The sequence below is a fragment of the Esox lucius genome, chromosome 10 (genome assembly GCF_011004845.1).
Source record: "Esox lucius isolate fEsoLuc1 chromosome 10, fEsoLuc1.pri, whole genome shotgun sequence".
NCBI lineage: Eukaryota > Metazoa > Chordata > Actinopteri > Esociformes > Esocidae > Esox > Esox lucius.
In genome coordinates, this window is record NC_047578.1 from 16,588,009 (window position 1) to 16,604,298 (window position 16,290).

At 40.5% G+C, this 16,290-nt stretch overlaps 1 protein-coding gene across 10 annotated transcripts in view; it reads right to left on the reverse strand.

Annotated features, from left to right (window-relative positions):
• arhgef1a (Rho guanine nucleotide exchange factor (GEF) 1a) overlaps positions 1-16,290 on the reverse strand; it is a 52,323-nt gene that overhangs the window by 17,463 nt on the left and 18,570 nt on the right. For 9 of the 10 annotated variants that reach the window (XM_020050274.3, XM_010873765.4, XM_010873763.4 and 6 more), the window contains one exon: positions 2,828-2,990. In XM_020050274.3, the coding sequence (XP_019905833.1) occupies positions 2,828-2,990 (163 nt within the window). Of the gene's footprint in view, positions 1-2,827; positions 2,991-14,065; positions 14,415-16,290 lie in introns of those variants that run through there. The other variant, XM_010873770.4, reaches the window with a different exon arrangement.

Sequence of the window (16,290 nt, forward strand, 5' to 3'; positions counted from 1 at the left end):
TGGAGACTGGCTAGGCCACTTGAGATGCTTCTTACGGAGCCACTCCTTAGTTGCCCTGGCTGTGTGTTTCGGGTCGTTGTCATGCTGGAAGACCCAGTCACGACACATCTTCAATGCTCTTACTGAGGGAAGGAGGTTGTTGGCCAAGATCTCATGATACATGGCCCAATCCATACTCCCTCAATACGATGCAGTCGTCCTGTCCCCTTTGCAGAAAAGCATCCCCAAAGAATGATGTTTCCACCTCCATGCTTCACGGTTGGGATGGTGTTCTTGGGGTTGTACTCATCCTTCTTCTTCCTCCAAACAAGGCGAGTGGAGTTTAGACCAAAAAGCTCTATTTTTGTCTCATCAGACTCCATGACCTTCTCCCATTCCTCCTCTGGATCATCCAGATGGTCACTGGCAAACTTCAGACGGACCTGGACATGCGCTTGCTTGAGCAGGGGGACCTTGCGTGCGCTGCAGGATTTTAATCCATGACAGCGTAGTGTGTTACTAATGGTTTTCTTTGAGACTGTGGTCCCAGCTCTCTTCAGGTCATTGACCAGGTCCTGCCGTGTAGTTCTGGGCTGATCCCTCACCTTCCTCATGATCATTGATGCCCCACGAGGTGAGATCTTGCATGGAGCCCCAGACCGAGGGAGATTGACCGTCATCTTGAACTTCTTCCATTTTCTAATAATTGCGCCAACAGTTGTTGCCTTCTCACCAAGCTGCTTGCCTATTGTCCTGTAGCCCATCCCAGCCTTGGGCATGTCTACCAATTTATCCCTGATATCCTTACACAGCTCTCTGGTCTTGGCCATTGTGGAGAGGTTGGAGTCTGTTTGATTGAGTGTGTGGACAGGTGTCTTTTATACAGGTAACAAGTTCAAACAGGTGCAGTTAATACAGGTAATGAGTGGAGAACAGGAGGGCATCTTAAACAAAAACTAACAGGTCTGTGATAGCCAGAATTCTTACTGGTTGGTAGGTGATCAAATACTTATGTCATGCAATAAAATGCAAATGAATTATAAAAAGATCATACAATGTGATTTTCTGGATTTTTGTACCTGTGGTCTACATGCTTTGTAATTAGGAAAACCCGCAAAATCGGCAGCGTATCAAATCGGCCTGCATCAGAACATGGTAGGGTCAGCCATTATAGAATCTCCATCTCACCGACTATACGCCCACCTCTCTCCCCTGTTATGGACATATTCCGCCTGCCTCATTAGTGGCTTCTGTTTCAAATCAGTTTCACTTCTGGTTTGTGAACAGGAAGTTAGGGTGTAGACGCAGCTGGTGGTTGGGTAGGGGTAGTGAGTTATTCTGCCTCTATGCCACACCGCCCTGAAAACCTCTCTTCAAAGACAAACCCAGACCTCGACTTCTTAGGTATATCTTTTGAGCGAACCCTGCATGTTTCGGCTCGTATTTATTTGCCAGTTGGTTTTGCAGCAACTGTATCAAAACAAACACAGTCTAGAGAATTGAAATGTATAACCACACAATATCCAGCACATCCTTCCCAACCAGTTCCAGTGTGTTTTACCAGAGACTCAAATGTTTCAGAATTCCCTTTTAAGAAAACATACACCTGGAGAAAAAATTTACGACCTTTGACCTGCAACTACCCCTCCAAAATAGGAAGATCCTGTGAGGTACTATGTTATCGTGTGGCTTTGTTACAAGTTACCACCTGCCACCCACACAGTTGGGCTATCAACGCACAGCCTGGTGCAGGCTAGTTCAGGGTGTACAGTCTTGAAAACACTATGACTACTATCTGTACTGGAATTGGAGTCCTGGCATAACACAGGGAAAGTTTCTTATCTGTAGTCAGCCCACTCCATCTAGAAAACCAAAGGTTTGGTTAAGAAAAACAATGACGAAATGCTACCCTGATGAAAAATAAAAAGTAAAATAAGTATGGCACAGTTCACAGCATAACAGGAAAGGGTGTGTGCACATGGCTAACATGCACACACACAGGTTTTGCATTCATGTTAACTGTACTAAATCGTAACCCTACTACATGAATATTTCAACGTAAATACTTACCACCCAGTCTTACTCTCTTCAAGCACAATATATTGTGAATTCATTCTAATGTAATGAATTCACATTGGTCTGCAGCTCGTTCAAGGCCAATTTGGCTCGCATGATGCCACTGGAGGTGTTTCTGAGTGGGCGTTAAGCTCACCATCTCCAATAACTATTTCAGATTTCGTAGCATGCTCAATTGCTGCCTGATTTTGTTCAAATGTTGGTTACAAGTTACCTACACATATCTAAGACTTCACAACCTGCCAGTCATTTTTTATGCATGTGGGTGAACTATTTTAGGTGAACTATCCCCACTGGAATGAAATAAGAATAACACATTTTTAAACGCCTCTACTATGCGACGTGATGGTCTGATGTGGTCGGCGACCCATGAGTTCCAGGGAAATGGATTAGGGTTGAAATGTTTTCACAAAATACATCTGCTCGAAATATAGATTATATTGTCTTATCTCACTTTGTGAAGGTCACATAGGACCCAGACAATCTAATGCAACAACCATAGGAGCATGAGGAAGATCTCATTTGCCCACTGCACATATTTGCAGATGAAGAGTTAGTTGCGGGCTGAGATTTGTAACTATCCCTCCTGAGGACTGCAGGTCACGAGTCATAACTACAGTAGACACTGGAACATGGATGAAAGTAAGAACATCAGTGGAGAATGAGTTGCATTGTTAGTAGTATTCTTAGTAGCATTGTTAGTAGTATTATTAGTAGTATTGTTAGTTGTATTGTTAGTAGTATTCTTAGTATTAGCGTTATTAGTACTCACTGGGGCAGCTGAGGGCCTCCTTGGCCGTAATGCTCTTGTTACACGCCGAACAGAGGGTGGTCCCTGACACGGTGAGGGAGGTGAAGAGGTGCCCATTGCTGTAGCGCGCCTCCCTCTCCCGCGCCTCTTTCTCCCTCTCCCTCATGCGCTCCTTCTCCTTATTCTGGAAGTAAATGAAAGATGGGAGAAGAGCGGAATGTATGTGAGTGGTACTGATAACATAAGACGGCACCATAGAGACAGGTCAGAGTTTAAGATCGCGAGTCAGTCACCTCAAGCTCTCCTTTTTGAGAGTCCACTGACCTTCCTAATATCTCCGACAAGGCACTTCACTGCCGGTTTGGCAATAATTCAGAGGAAAAACATTAGCACAGTTGCAAAACAACAACTGAAAAAGCCACTTCTCTTGGTGTGAGAACATCAGTAGCTCAGGCCAACACTTGTGGTGAAATGCAAACAATTCATGAGTATAGCAAAAAAAGTAAGACCAATATTTTAACAGTAACCCTTTAAACTGGGGCAGGGAAATGACAACAGTTTAGGGAAGTCTTGTCTGGATCAGCCACACATGTACTTATATGCTCCATTATTAGTATTGATACTGTGTTCTATTATTTTGTAATATTCATATAATATAGTTAATATTAAGAATGCAGTTGTGGCTGTGGCCTGCCTTGTGTGCATGACTAATAAAAACACCTCGTTGCTATCACTTTAATGTTCCATCATAAATAAGGACTTCCTCGTGCAATTCTGCATCCATACTTAAAAGTTAGACAACTATACCCCTTGCCAAGGCCATAGTCACCCTGGCTGGTACTGTCAACCTTCAGTGTGTTTATGTGAGTACAGCATGAGGAAAATGTTCTGTGACCTCTGGAATCGCAAAGCAGAATTCACTTCCTTGAAAATTCTTCACTTCTTTGGAAACATGATAAATATTAGCAAAAAATACTATTAAATATACAAATATTTACCTATTTGGCAAAAATATGCATTATATTATTATTATTATTATTATTATTATTATTGTTATTATATACCAACAATTGCTCAGATACAAATATTTTATTTTAAGCCATGAAAATATATTCATAGACATGTCAATGTTTCACAATCCTAAAAACTCAAGATCAAACTCAAGATCAAACCAAAAAGTTCTGCATTGCCATTTTACTTTAAAAAAAAATCTCAGATGAAGGAATAGTACTGTAGTCTACCATGGTTTCACATCTCACATTGGTATGAAGATTTGGTAATAAACATTTCAAATCATTGCGTCATTTATCACCATAAAGGTGAATGGCAAGGAACTCAAGTAGTTATTGACCTTCATAAAGCAAGCTAGAGGTACAAAACATAGAAGAGAGAAAATACATACAACAAATGCATGTTGGGATCACTGCCTTCAAAACTACAATGAGAAGCCATTTAACATACGGCTCCTAGATGACTTAAATGTAGGGAATCTTTGGCTGTTCTTCTCCTGTCCAGAGGCCATTGTGAAGGTCAACAGCATTATGAACTATAAAGTACCAGAACACAGCCCTGTGGTTTGAAATGATCCAGATTTTTTCATAATGCACAGGGAAAGGTAGTACAGGGTTAACAATGTCTCATTATTTAATTTTTCCATTATATTTTTGTCTGTTGGCATGTTGACATACTGCACAGGAAGTAGACAAAGAAAACTTCCTCTTTCAGTGCTAAAGTGGGAAGGGTGAGTTGTTGCTAGGGCAACAGCAGCAAGAGGGAGGCCACCACAAAACTGGATTTGTGTAGTCTTTTTATCCAAGGTCAAAAGTCTGGTTTGAAATAGATGTACTGTATTCAATAAGATAGCCGGTTCTCTGTCCAGGATCAGTGTGTGGGTAGTTTTCAAAACTAAATGTCACTGTAAAAGTAAGAGCATTTACAAGACGGGTCAGCATTTTCTGAGTGAACGGCAGCAGAGGATTATAGGAAGACAGAGACAATGAGAGAGACACACAGAGCAAGAGACACAGACACTTTACACAACACAGGCCTTTAATAATGAAGCACAAGAGACGTGGGTCTGTGCATTCACTCTTTCTTCACCTTCTCCCTCACAACCTCCCGCTTTCTCCTTCCTCGCCTTCTGTCTTATTTATCAGTTTCAGCTGATTTTTAACAGAAGGCTGCTATTGAAACAATGACTGCATGCCTTGTGATGGTCATATGAACCCAATAATAAAAAGAGGAACCCTATGAAAACACGATAACTGTAACATTTCTACAAAAATATAAAATACCCCCCAGTCTGGTAATACAATACTAGTTTGCCAAGTCATATTCAAAAAACAAATACTGAGCTGTGGTTAAAGTTTAGACCTTTGTTGTTTTCTGCCATCTAATATTGCAAACGGAACCAGCAAACCTAATAAACTGACTGATTAAAGACTTATGAGTAAATCAGTAGATCTTGGAACAAAACCGTAGGCTGTAAGGACAGGAGCAGGGAAACACAGAATTGAAATCATCCAGAGACAAATGTTTCTTTGATCTCAATTAGTATAGAGATATCTCAATACTAAAAAAAAAGAAAAAGAGGTTTTTAACCCCCAAATGGATTAAGCTAGCCTACATTATTAATACATGGCTTATCAAATTATCTTAGAACTGTTGAATAATTATGATTTACATTTACCTTTCACCCTTCATTCGTCCCCCAAACATTTGTCCGGACCCTCAGTCAAGAACTGAATTTCAAGCACAGATTCAAAGACAAAAGATCAGAATCCTATTTATATGAACACCTCAAATTATGGAGTGATTAGTCGAGGACTAATAATAATATCAACTATTAGTATATAATGGAGCATGGTAACATTATAGTACGGAGTGACTGGTTGAGGGCTCATAATAATAACTATGAGAAGCGGTCCATGGATGTTGTATTAAGAAGAAACCCACACAATGGTCTTCATGAACTGAGCTGCTAGACAGGAAGGAAATGGCTCAGGGTTATCTGGATGACAACACTGGTGTTTTAGAACAGAGACACCTAGTTCTATTTCTGTGATGGGGAAAACACCAAGGATTAACCATTTCACCCATGACAAAGGGGTTTCTAACATGTATTGGAGGGGAGAATTTGTATTTCGAAGATTTGACCAAACATTACAATCATTTCAATTGAAAGGACATTTTTATAACCCAACAAAAACGTTTGAAAGACCAAGGGGGTTTTAATAGTTAATTCACTGTCTGCAAAACAGACCAAAGTCTATCAATTCATAAAAAATGAGTCATTCAGGAATGCGTACGTAATTTGCATGATTCTCTAAATATTCAGCTTCTGAACAATTGGTTTAGGCACTAAAGAAAATAAAAGAGGGTGAGAGAGATACACATATAGATCTAGACTCGACCGACCGACCAGAGTCGTCTGTGCGCAGGTTTGATGTGTGCCACTAACATCGCCGGGCCAGGGTCGCCTGTACACTCAATGTCTGTTCTATACCACCACTTGCTCCCCCATTTTCAGCACCCCCTGATCAAAAAATCTTCCCATGGCCATGCCTACCTATAAATAAATGGCATGAGAGACAGATATGGATCTAGACTTCTATCTCATAAAAAATAGATGGGGAGAGACAGACATTTAATAAATCTGGAATCCCATCCATTAATAGAGAAAGACAGACATAGATCTAGACTCATAATTAAGAAAACAGTGCCGTGAAAAGTATTTGAATTTGCTCTGATCTTTTTGTGGGTTTAAGTAATAGAGGTAGTCAGAGACAAATATTACATTGATGCTGGCTTCATTTGTTCGGTGTGCTTGGTAATCAAACATGCAATCACGTAAAGAAAAAGTTTATTGTCCCCTTAATTAACTCAATCCAATAAAAAGGATAATCAGGGTGTTTGAATACCATGGTAAACAATCTGGTCTGTTTAAATCGGACTACATTTGGCCTTTATCAGTGTGCAGTTGTCAGCACAGAGCTTCCAGTGCCACATCCTGCCAGCATTGAAAGAAATTCCTGAACACAGTTGCTGACGCATATCAGTCTGGAAAGGGTTTCAGCCTCCAAGAGCAAGCCATGAAATCATACAGGACGTCACCAAGAACACTAGAACAACATCTATGTCCTGTAGGTATCTCTCACCTCAGCTAAGGTCGGTGTTCATTATTCCACCATCAGAAAGATACTGGGCTAAGATTGGACTCATGACGGAGTAGCAAGTTGGAGACCACTGCTCACTAAGACGATTGCCAAAATAAAAGAGTACTGAAACAATTTCTCCTATACCTAAAAATATATGAGGTGATAGACAGACAGACACCATCCTAAGCAGGGATGGGCGGTATTTATGGTACATGTATTAAAAATACGTATTTCAAATACAAAATAGAATTTTGTTATTTGCATTTGATAGGGTTGATGAAAATGCCTTTAGTGTTTAATGTTTTGTAGTTTAAAAATACTGTAAAATACTTTGTGAGAAGTCTACATGATGACATCATAAAAATGCTAGCTCTGATTGGTGCCTACTCAGTAAATTGCCTAGACTTGTTGAGATCAGAACAGAAAATGTATCCATACCCGAAGATGAAGGTCAAGGTGAGAAAGGTGTAGGTTGCTAGCTTTCCATCGATTTTTAGCATAAATTGCTACAATTTCTAACAGTTCATGTTAATTACATTTTGCTGTTTGTTTTAGTACAATAGCCTAGGCTAAATGTTTTACCAATTTACATAATATTCTAGCTAACTATTTGACCCGAGTATCAGCCCTCACAGTTAATGTTAGCTAGCTACTTTCAGCCTGTTAGGTTTTCATTGGTTCTGCACGAAAAATTTATATAATAAAGTAGCTGTTTAATACGATCATGATTTCGCATATCATTGCATGAATGACTGCCTGGCACATAATTTATTATTATATACATGATTAACAATAAAATTATTAATTACTTAGAAACTAGTTGCTATGAATAAAGGTGCCATCAGTTGTCTTCTTATGAATTACTTGTTTGTCATTGAGTCAATGTTGCTGATGCAAAGTAGGCCCTTCATAACCAAACACCAAGAAACTCAAATGGGACAATTATGAGTTAATAGCAAACTGTTAGTTTAACATTAAACTGTTGGTTACTTTAAAACTAACCTTCATCTGGGTGATCACAGGGCTATGTGAATATTTCACCAGTTAACTGGAAAGCATATGTCAGATTTATCGCATGACTCGTTAGGCAGAGAAAAGCTGTTGCTATCAAACATTGTCTACTTAATCAACTGAGTCAGTGTACTGGTGAAGGGATGAATCAAACAGGCCGATAGATGGAATCAACTGAGTCAGTGTACTGGTGAACGGATAGATCAAATAGGCCAATAGATGGAAGGTTTGCGAAGTTATTTTATGCTCCCTTGTAAAAGTATTTTTAATCTCTTTAAAATACAAAAAATATAGTAGTTTATTTTGATACATGGTGAGGCTGCTGTATTTTGTAGTTTATTTTGATACACCTAAAATGAAGGTATTTGGTATCTTATTTTAAAATACATGCTGATGTGTCTTGGCCCGTTTCTGATCCAAAGACACCGGCATAAGGACACATTCATTTTTTACTTCATCGCCGGTTTACTTCACTTCGTCCGAGGTAAAGCAATTCAAACCTGTGTGCATACACAGTAGTCACACTGAGTCATGGCTGTTGTTTGGAAAGCTGACAGGATCTCCTGTGTGCTTGTACGCGCACGTCTACACATGTCCGAGAACAACCATGTTTCCAGTGTTTTAGTATTTGCGATGACATTGTGTGTGTGTGTGTGTGTGTGTGTGTGTGTGCACGCTTCAAATTCAGGACAGATTTGTAACAGCAGCGTGTATTGAGGTGGCCCTGTAGCCTGGTTTCTATACTCTCGAGGAACGCTGGGCAGAGCAGAGCCTGAGGTGGCTACAAGTTTAGTATCCCTGACCGACTTACTGTGCAGAGGGACTGGAAGCAAGTGTGAAAGAGTGCGAGTGTCTGGGAACTGTGCTTTTCCCAAACTGACAGTCAACTTTGCGACCAACCTCATTCCCTTTGTTAAGTTCTATCCTCCAACTGTCAAGGTGAAGTCCTGCAACACTCTGGCCTCCGGAGGAGATCCCATAATAACCTTGTTATTTTCTAGTTTGAGCCAAAGGTGGGATTGGGATTTGCAGTCTCTGCATTAAGGAACTATCCTCTACCTGTGGATATGTCGTATCCAACATCTCACTGTATGAGGTAGAAACCACCTTTCTATGTGATTTTCAATCCTCAATCCTTATGTGACAATTTCCGCCATCTCCATTTGTGAAGTCATATCCTCCATCGCTCAAACATTTTCTGTTGCTCTGTCTCTCTCTTACTCACTTTCTCAAGCTCTGTCCCTCGCCCTCTGCCCTTCTCTGGAACACGTTCACACCTACTCACAGTCTCCCACACGGTTTTCCCTGTGTGCTGTAGACTGCAATAGCTCCCTCCCACTTCTCTCCTGTACAGTCCAAAGTATTCCTACTCATACTTGCATTGTACCTACAGACTGCTAGCAATACTGCTAAAATGAATAAAAAAGAACAAGTGATTACTATAGTTTTTACTCTGTTCCCTAGTATGGGGAACACGGTTATACCAACTGCAAGAGGAACTCAGCTATATTTTAAGGGCCACAGAGACAAGGCCACCAAAACCTTCATGTTCCTCTCACAGCAACACGGTCATTCCCTCTGGAGTCAGAAACTATCTGGCCCCTGAAAACCTCCAGAACGTTTACGAGTGCACCATCGAGAGCCTCCTGACTGGTTCTATTACCATCTGGTAAATGTTCTGACCCGGAAAGACCTGGCAGGGAACACTGCAGTCGGCCAAAAGACATGGATTATGGTCTTTACTCCTGTCCGCCAAGCAATACGAACACATCAAGATTCTGACCAACAGGCTTCAGGCCCCGGCCATTAGAAGGGAAAACCACCACTGATCTCCCCACCCACAGACCTTCCACACTGATCATCCAGAATTGTTTTCTTTTTCTGCAACTAGGCCTCATTCAACCACATTGCCAAGTATATCGACCTGGTAAAATCGACCACCCTGCCAATCGTCTAATACTTCAACAGCTTACAGGCTTGCCACTAAAAACCTCTATGAAAAACTGTAGCAATGAAGTTTATCAAAGTGCCATACTCTTCAAAACTCTTACTGTCCTCATTACACCATGTCAGCATACAGAATTAGGTACTGGTCCCACCTTAACCACTCCAGAACCCTGCATGCAGAATTAGGTCCCACCTTAACCACTCCAGAACCCTGCATACAGAATTAGGTACCACCTAAACCACTCCAGAACCCTGCATACGGAATTAGGTACCACCTAAACCACTCCAGAACCCTGCATACGAAATTAGGTACTGGTTCCACCTTAACCTCTCCAGAAACTTGCATGCAGAATTAGATACTTGTCCCACCTTAACCACTCCAGAACCTTCCATACGGAATTAGGTACTGGTTCCACCTTAACCACTCCAGAACCCTGCATGCAGAATTAGGTAATGGTCACATCTTAACCACTCCAGAACCCTGCACATTGAATTACATACTAGCTCCACCTCAACCACACCTGTACCCTCCATACGAAATTTGGTACTGGCCCCACCTCAACCACACCTGTACCCTCCATACGAAATTTGGTACTGGCCCCACCTCAACCACACCTGTACCCTCCATACGAAATTTGGTACTGGCCCCACCTCAACCACACCTGTACCCTCCATACGAAATTGTGTACTGGCCCCACCTCAACCACACCTGTACATATTCAACTTATTTAAAAGAAACTGCAGTGAAAAAGAAAAAAATGTCATACCCACATAATGTTGTTGACTTATATATGGTCATGGAGTATGATGTAATACTTCTGAGGAGGGTGCTTAAAGGAGGAAGTTATACATCAACTTCCTGTGGTTTTTGCACTTTGCAGTTTTATGCTGGGTATCTGTATGTGCACATTGTGATGGCTGCTAATGTAAAGAGGGCTTTATAAAATTTTATTGAGGAGCAAATTATTCATTCTAATATTTGAGCAGCATCAAATTAAGTTTTGGGGAACACAGAATAAGTAATTATAGTTCATATCCCATCTGGAAATCCTCAATAATCACTACCTCATACTTTGTATATAGCTTGATTCATAATCTTTGAGAATCTGGCTCAGAGCTCAAATGACCTTAGACTAGAGCGATGTTTATGTTCATTTCTCCTGTTGAAATGTAATCATGACAAAGCAATGCTGGAATGACTTCCAAACAAGAATGTGAATGTCCTTGAGTGGCCCAGTCAAAGCCTGGACTTGAATTTAATTCTGTGGAAAGACATTTCTGTTGGAAAGACAATTCTGTTCACTGATATCTCCCATTCAACGTGACAGAACTTGAGAAAGTCCAAAATCCAGATGTCCAAAGCAAATTATAAAAAATATCGTCATGGGGTATTGTATGTAGATAATGTTTTTATTTTCTTTTTTAAGATAAGCTCTGCATTGTTGGGTTAGCACACTCAAAAATCTCACAGTACTGTATTTGCTGTATGCTGGGCATGTGGCAAATCAACTTTGAAACAAGAAACTACTATTTCATCAGGGTTAAAATTACAAGGTATGTAAGACTGCCGAGGACACCGCCAACGAATAAAGACACAGAAGGAGTCTAGGACAAATATTGACTTTTATATACTAGGACAGTTTAAGAGACAAACGTAGGGGCACATATTAGGGATTATTGGCTTCTTTCAAACACTTAATTGAACCAACAGAATACTCCCAAAAGTACAAACCCACCCACAGGGCACTCCAGGAAAGCTCAGAGAAACAAGAGGTTGACGTGGCACTGGCGAGCCAAGGCTCAGTTGTCCGCCATCCTCTGTCCCAGAAAAAAAAGAATAATATCACACCAACAGAGTGGCATTTCTATGGCAACCGTTGCTATAGTCAAGTGTACGCACACACAGACACATCACTACATTAGCATTCAAACGAAAGGCACATGCACAGTCCTCACTCCCTAAGACAGACAGAGATACAGACACACCTCAATAAAATGGAATTCACATATGCAAACCCAGACCTGACCAACGTCAATGAAGTCAGAATTAGTCACCCTTACAGACACTTTTGCACATTTCTGAAGAAATAATCAAACGCAATCAGATAAGTTATTGGATTTTTAAAAGTGTAGAAGCAGTGTTATTTTGAAAATACATTTACAAATAATACCGTAATAATACCCACAACAACAACGGCAATCTTTGAGGTTTACCCAGCTGCAGTTTTCATCTCTCACCAATGGTAACCTAAACAAGACACTCAGTTGGTTGTTCTAGAAGCAGCTTTGTGTGCTTGGGGTAGGCGATATGGCTCAAAAATCACAATATATTATATTTATAAGATTAATACAAGAGAATGACAATACACCAAATATAATATACCAAATATATTTGGTATATTTTGGTCAGCAATAAACATTTTCATCATTTCAATTTGTGAATTTCAATTGCAGAAAAGAAATGCCTACAACCACTGTGTTATGAATATGTTGCGTCATTTTGGTTGATGGGAAGTGGATGGGAACTTACAAAGTCAAGGCTCAGAAGTCAAAGGATACTTCCTGACTTATGTATTAAACGGTCATCCACTAAAGAAGAAAAAAAGACATTCCTGACATAATTTAACAAGCTAGATACGAAATGCCTCATCAGATGACATACCTCTTGTTGTCACACTATTTGCTCAACCAGGAAGTGTAGGTCAAAATCCCTATGTGTCAGCAGAAAGCATTCTCTGGCCAACAACCCTGTTTATGGTAACAGATGCGTAAGGCGGCTATATTTGATGACTAATCCCCCAAAACCCAGACGGTGCTGGCCAATTCCACGGTGAGACCTCTGGGAACATTTTAAAGCAGGATTTGAGCTAACTGGTTGCGGTGGTAGTGACTCAACCGCTGCGCCATTCAGGGGGCTCCCAAAGTTTGATTTTAATCGAACAACAAGTGACATGTGTATACTGCCAAGAACCAGGGTTTATTGCCCATCAACCCTTCTGAGTCTCCACTTCATCGGCCTCCCTCCGAATCCTATGGTCTCTAAAAGTCTTGCCAAAAAACAAAAAAGATGAATCACATGGATTAACAATTATTGTTAAGAAGATTAAAAATGATGGTTTCTTTGTGCCAGCACATACCAACCTATCCCAAATTAGACTAAGAACATTGTATACTAGAATTTAATCATGACAAACTAAAAGCTAATTTGACATGTCAAATGGTTGTTTTTTCCAACTTTCCCTGGATGCCACTAGTCCATTTTAATAGAACTGGTAATCCATCTCATCTTCAACTTTTCAAGGTATTTCAACAAAAACAAAAACGACCAGGATGGCAGATTTATAGGCCTATATATGGTACTCAGAAAACAGAAAATATAAAAATGACAACCTTTACATGATGAAACTTAACTTGCCACTATTGCCCAGCCCTAAAACCCTGGAATGCCAAAAACCTAAATTCTAAACACAAACCCTAAACTTAATATAATTATTTCCTTGTGGGGATCCTAATGTATTTCTATTGTGTGGGAACCTGAAATAAAATACATTTTCCCTAAACCTAACCTCAATGACAAACCTAAAACGTACCTTAACATATACCTAACGTTAACCTCACTAACCTAAACGTAATGCTTAAACTAAAACACTCAAATGCATTATGCCAAAACCTAAGCTAATACTAACGCACATTGCAAGTCTTACTCTGAACGTTTAGGTCGAAAAAATACTTTTTCATGGAGACCGCAAAGTCCCCGAAATAATAATATTTTACTAAGGACTCTTGCTCCTTATTCGGTCTGGAAAACATGACCACACACCAGCTGTTACATTTTTACATTTCAGTCATTTAGCAGACGCTCTTATTCAGAGCGACTTTAGTCACTCAGCAGCATCGTTTCCAAGAGCGACACTTCCTATTGTAGATAGTCATGTTGCGTTTGCAAGATACATGGAACTATTGCCTTTGAGCTTTCGCAAAAGAGATCGCAATCAAATTTTACGATAAATGTTTCCAATTCTAAAGGGAAAACCAATTCACCTGTTTCTCTCGAAACACTTGCTTTTTGAAAAGGCACTTTCAGAAGTTTTCCAGGATTAGGCTTACGAACATAATCAGTAAGATTGCAAATACATTCACTCACCCGTAAACTAATTTCTCTCATTCTCTCTTGTCGAATTTTCGATAGATCCGCGACTCTGGACATTGTGAAGATCGGGTCCTTTCCTCTCCAGTAGCTTACGATAAATAAATCCTTTAATAGGCAGTGTTTGGCTTTCAAATAATAACTTCAAATATTTTCTGTTCTTCCCTGAGACGTCAACGCTAAAGTAGTTCAAAGATTATATCACTATGTTAAATCGCTAGGTTACATGGACGTTCTTGAAGACTAACACCACCCCAAAGTAGCGCCTTGAACTTATTTGTAGTCAGTATCTCCTGTCCAACAGTTCTGTTATCTTGCGCAAGAGGCTGCTTTCTCATACAGGAAACTCAGTTATGTTTTTTCCCCTCACTGCACTCCAGATGATCCAGGATAACGCCTATTGTAGGAGGTTTCGTGGTTTAAGAACCAGCCCATCTTTCTGTCTTTCAATTCAGTAACAAACTACATCTCAGGGCTAAGATGACATATTCTAATGTGAATCAAAAAATATGTTGAGTTCTTTATTCTTGTAAATAATGTAGTGGAAGATGGGTCACAGGAGTAATATTACAGATATTTAAAACAAACAAGAGATAAAAATCTATGCTACATAATCAGTGCATTTTCAATAAACATGAACATATGAGTGGTTCATGCAAAATGGGGGACTGAGTCCCAGTGTCTGGGGACGTATCAGTACATACGTTGGGAGACTGGAGTGTCACTGTTTAACACTCACCCACGGACCATGTGTGGGAGTCAAGGTCCTCTTGATGTGGAAGACATGGGTGGTGGCAGAGACCGGCAGATTGACAAACTGACAGCATGACAAAGTGATGTTTGACTGCGCTTTGGTCGGCATGAGACCAGGGCGTTGCTGTGGGTTACCACTCCGTTGCAGAGTGTGTGTGTATGTGTGTGTATGTGAGTGTGTATTTTGAGTCAGTAACGCGTAGGTGTCTCCATGCACAGATATGCTCTGGTGAGATAATGACCAGGTGCTGAGTCTTCGCTGGCAAACCCTGTCATTCACCCGAAGACTGACAGACTTGGAGATTTCTTTTTGTGTACGTGTGTGTGCGTGTGTGTGTCTGTGTGTGTGGGTTGTGTGCGCGCGTGTGTGTGTGAGTGTGTGTGTCAATCAATGTATTGTGAGAAACTTGCAACAGGAGTACACTCAAAATGTGAAGTTGCTTATTTGAAATGGACTTAAATAGTTCTGTTGCAACCCAGAAACGAGAGAACAAAAGCCTTGTGAGCATAGAAGAGGGGGCAGACAGGCAGACTGTAGCAACACAACATCTGCTTGACTCGCCATGACACACCACCACTGGATAATTACACAATAATTTACCAATCTCTCTTGTTCTTGAACGCACAGGCAAACGGACACATGGATAAACAACCCCAAAAGTTGATTTTGTATTATTACATTGGTATCTTGAATTTGGTTTAGGTAGCAGACCTAAACCAGACCCAAATCAGATGGTGGATGTGAGTATGGACATTACAATTGTTGAATTAAGCCAGATCAACATTGCCTGGGATATTTTTTTAAATAACTAAGCTGAAGAGACCAGCATTAAAAAATCCCCAAAAGACGTCAGTGTTGGGGCTATACTTGAACATCAGAACAGGTTTAACACTGAATTATCAGCCAAGTCATTGATGTAACCTGATCAAAATCTATGTCACCCCCTACAGGACGTTCCACTTTCCTCAGCCTGGCAGACAAGCACACTACTTCCTAAAAATCTCATTGCATGGGCTGATTTTATCATTACCCATGTCCCCAAAACATACCTGGAAGCACCTATCAAGACTTGTCCAGATTCCAGGAAGAATGTTCTATGGAAAGTCAAAGGTGGGTCCTTTTTGGGCTGTTATGCCTGGTGAAAACCGAATACTTCATTCCACAATATCGCCCCCATATCAAAAGACTAAGTATGGTGGAGGTGGATGGACAGTTTAAGGATGCTTGGGAGCCTCTTGCCATCATTGACGGAGGCATTATTTCTGCTGTGTATCTGATAATTCTATAAGAGAACGGCACACCTGCGCCATGCAGCAAGACAGCAATCCAAAACACAGCAGCAAGTCTACATCATGGCTGAAAAGCAACACATGTAGGGCCGGTTTCATGGACACCGATAAATCCTTGTCTATGATGAAATATAATCATGCTCAGTGGAGTTTTCCATTGAGCTTGATTTCTTTAGTCC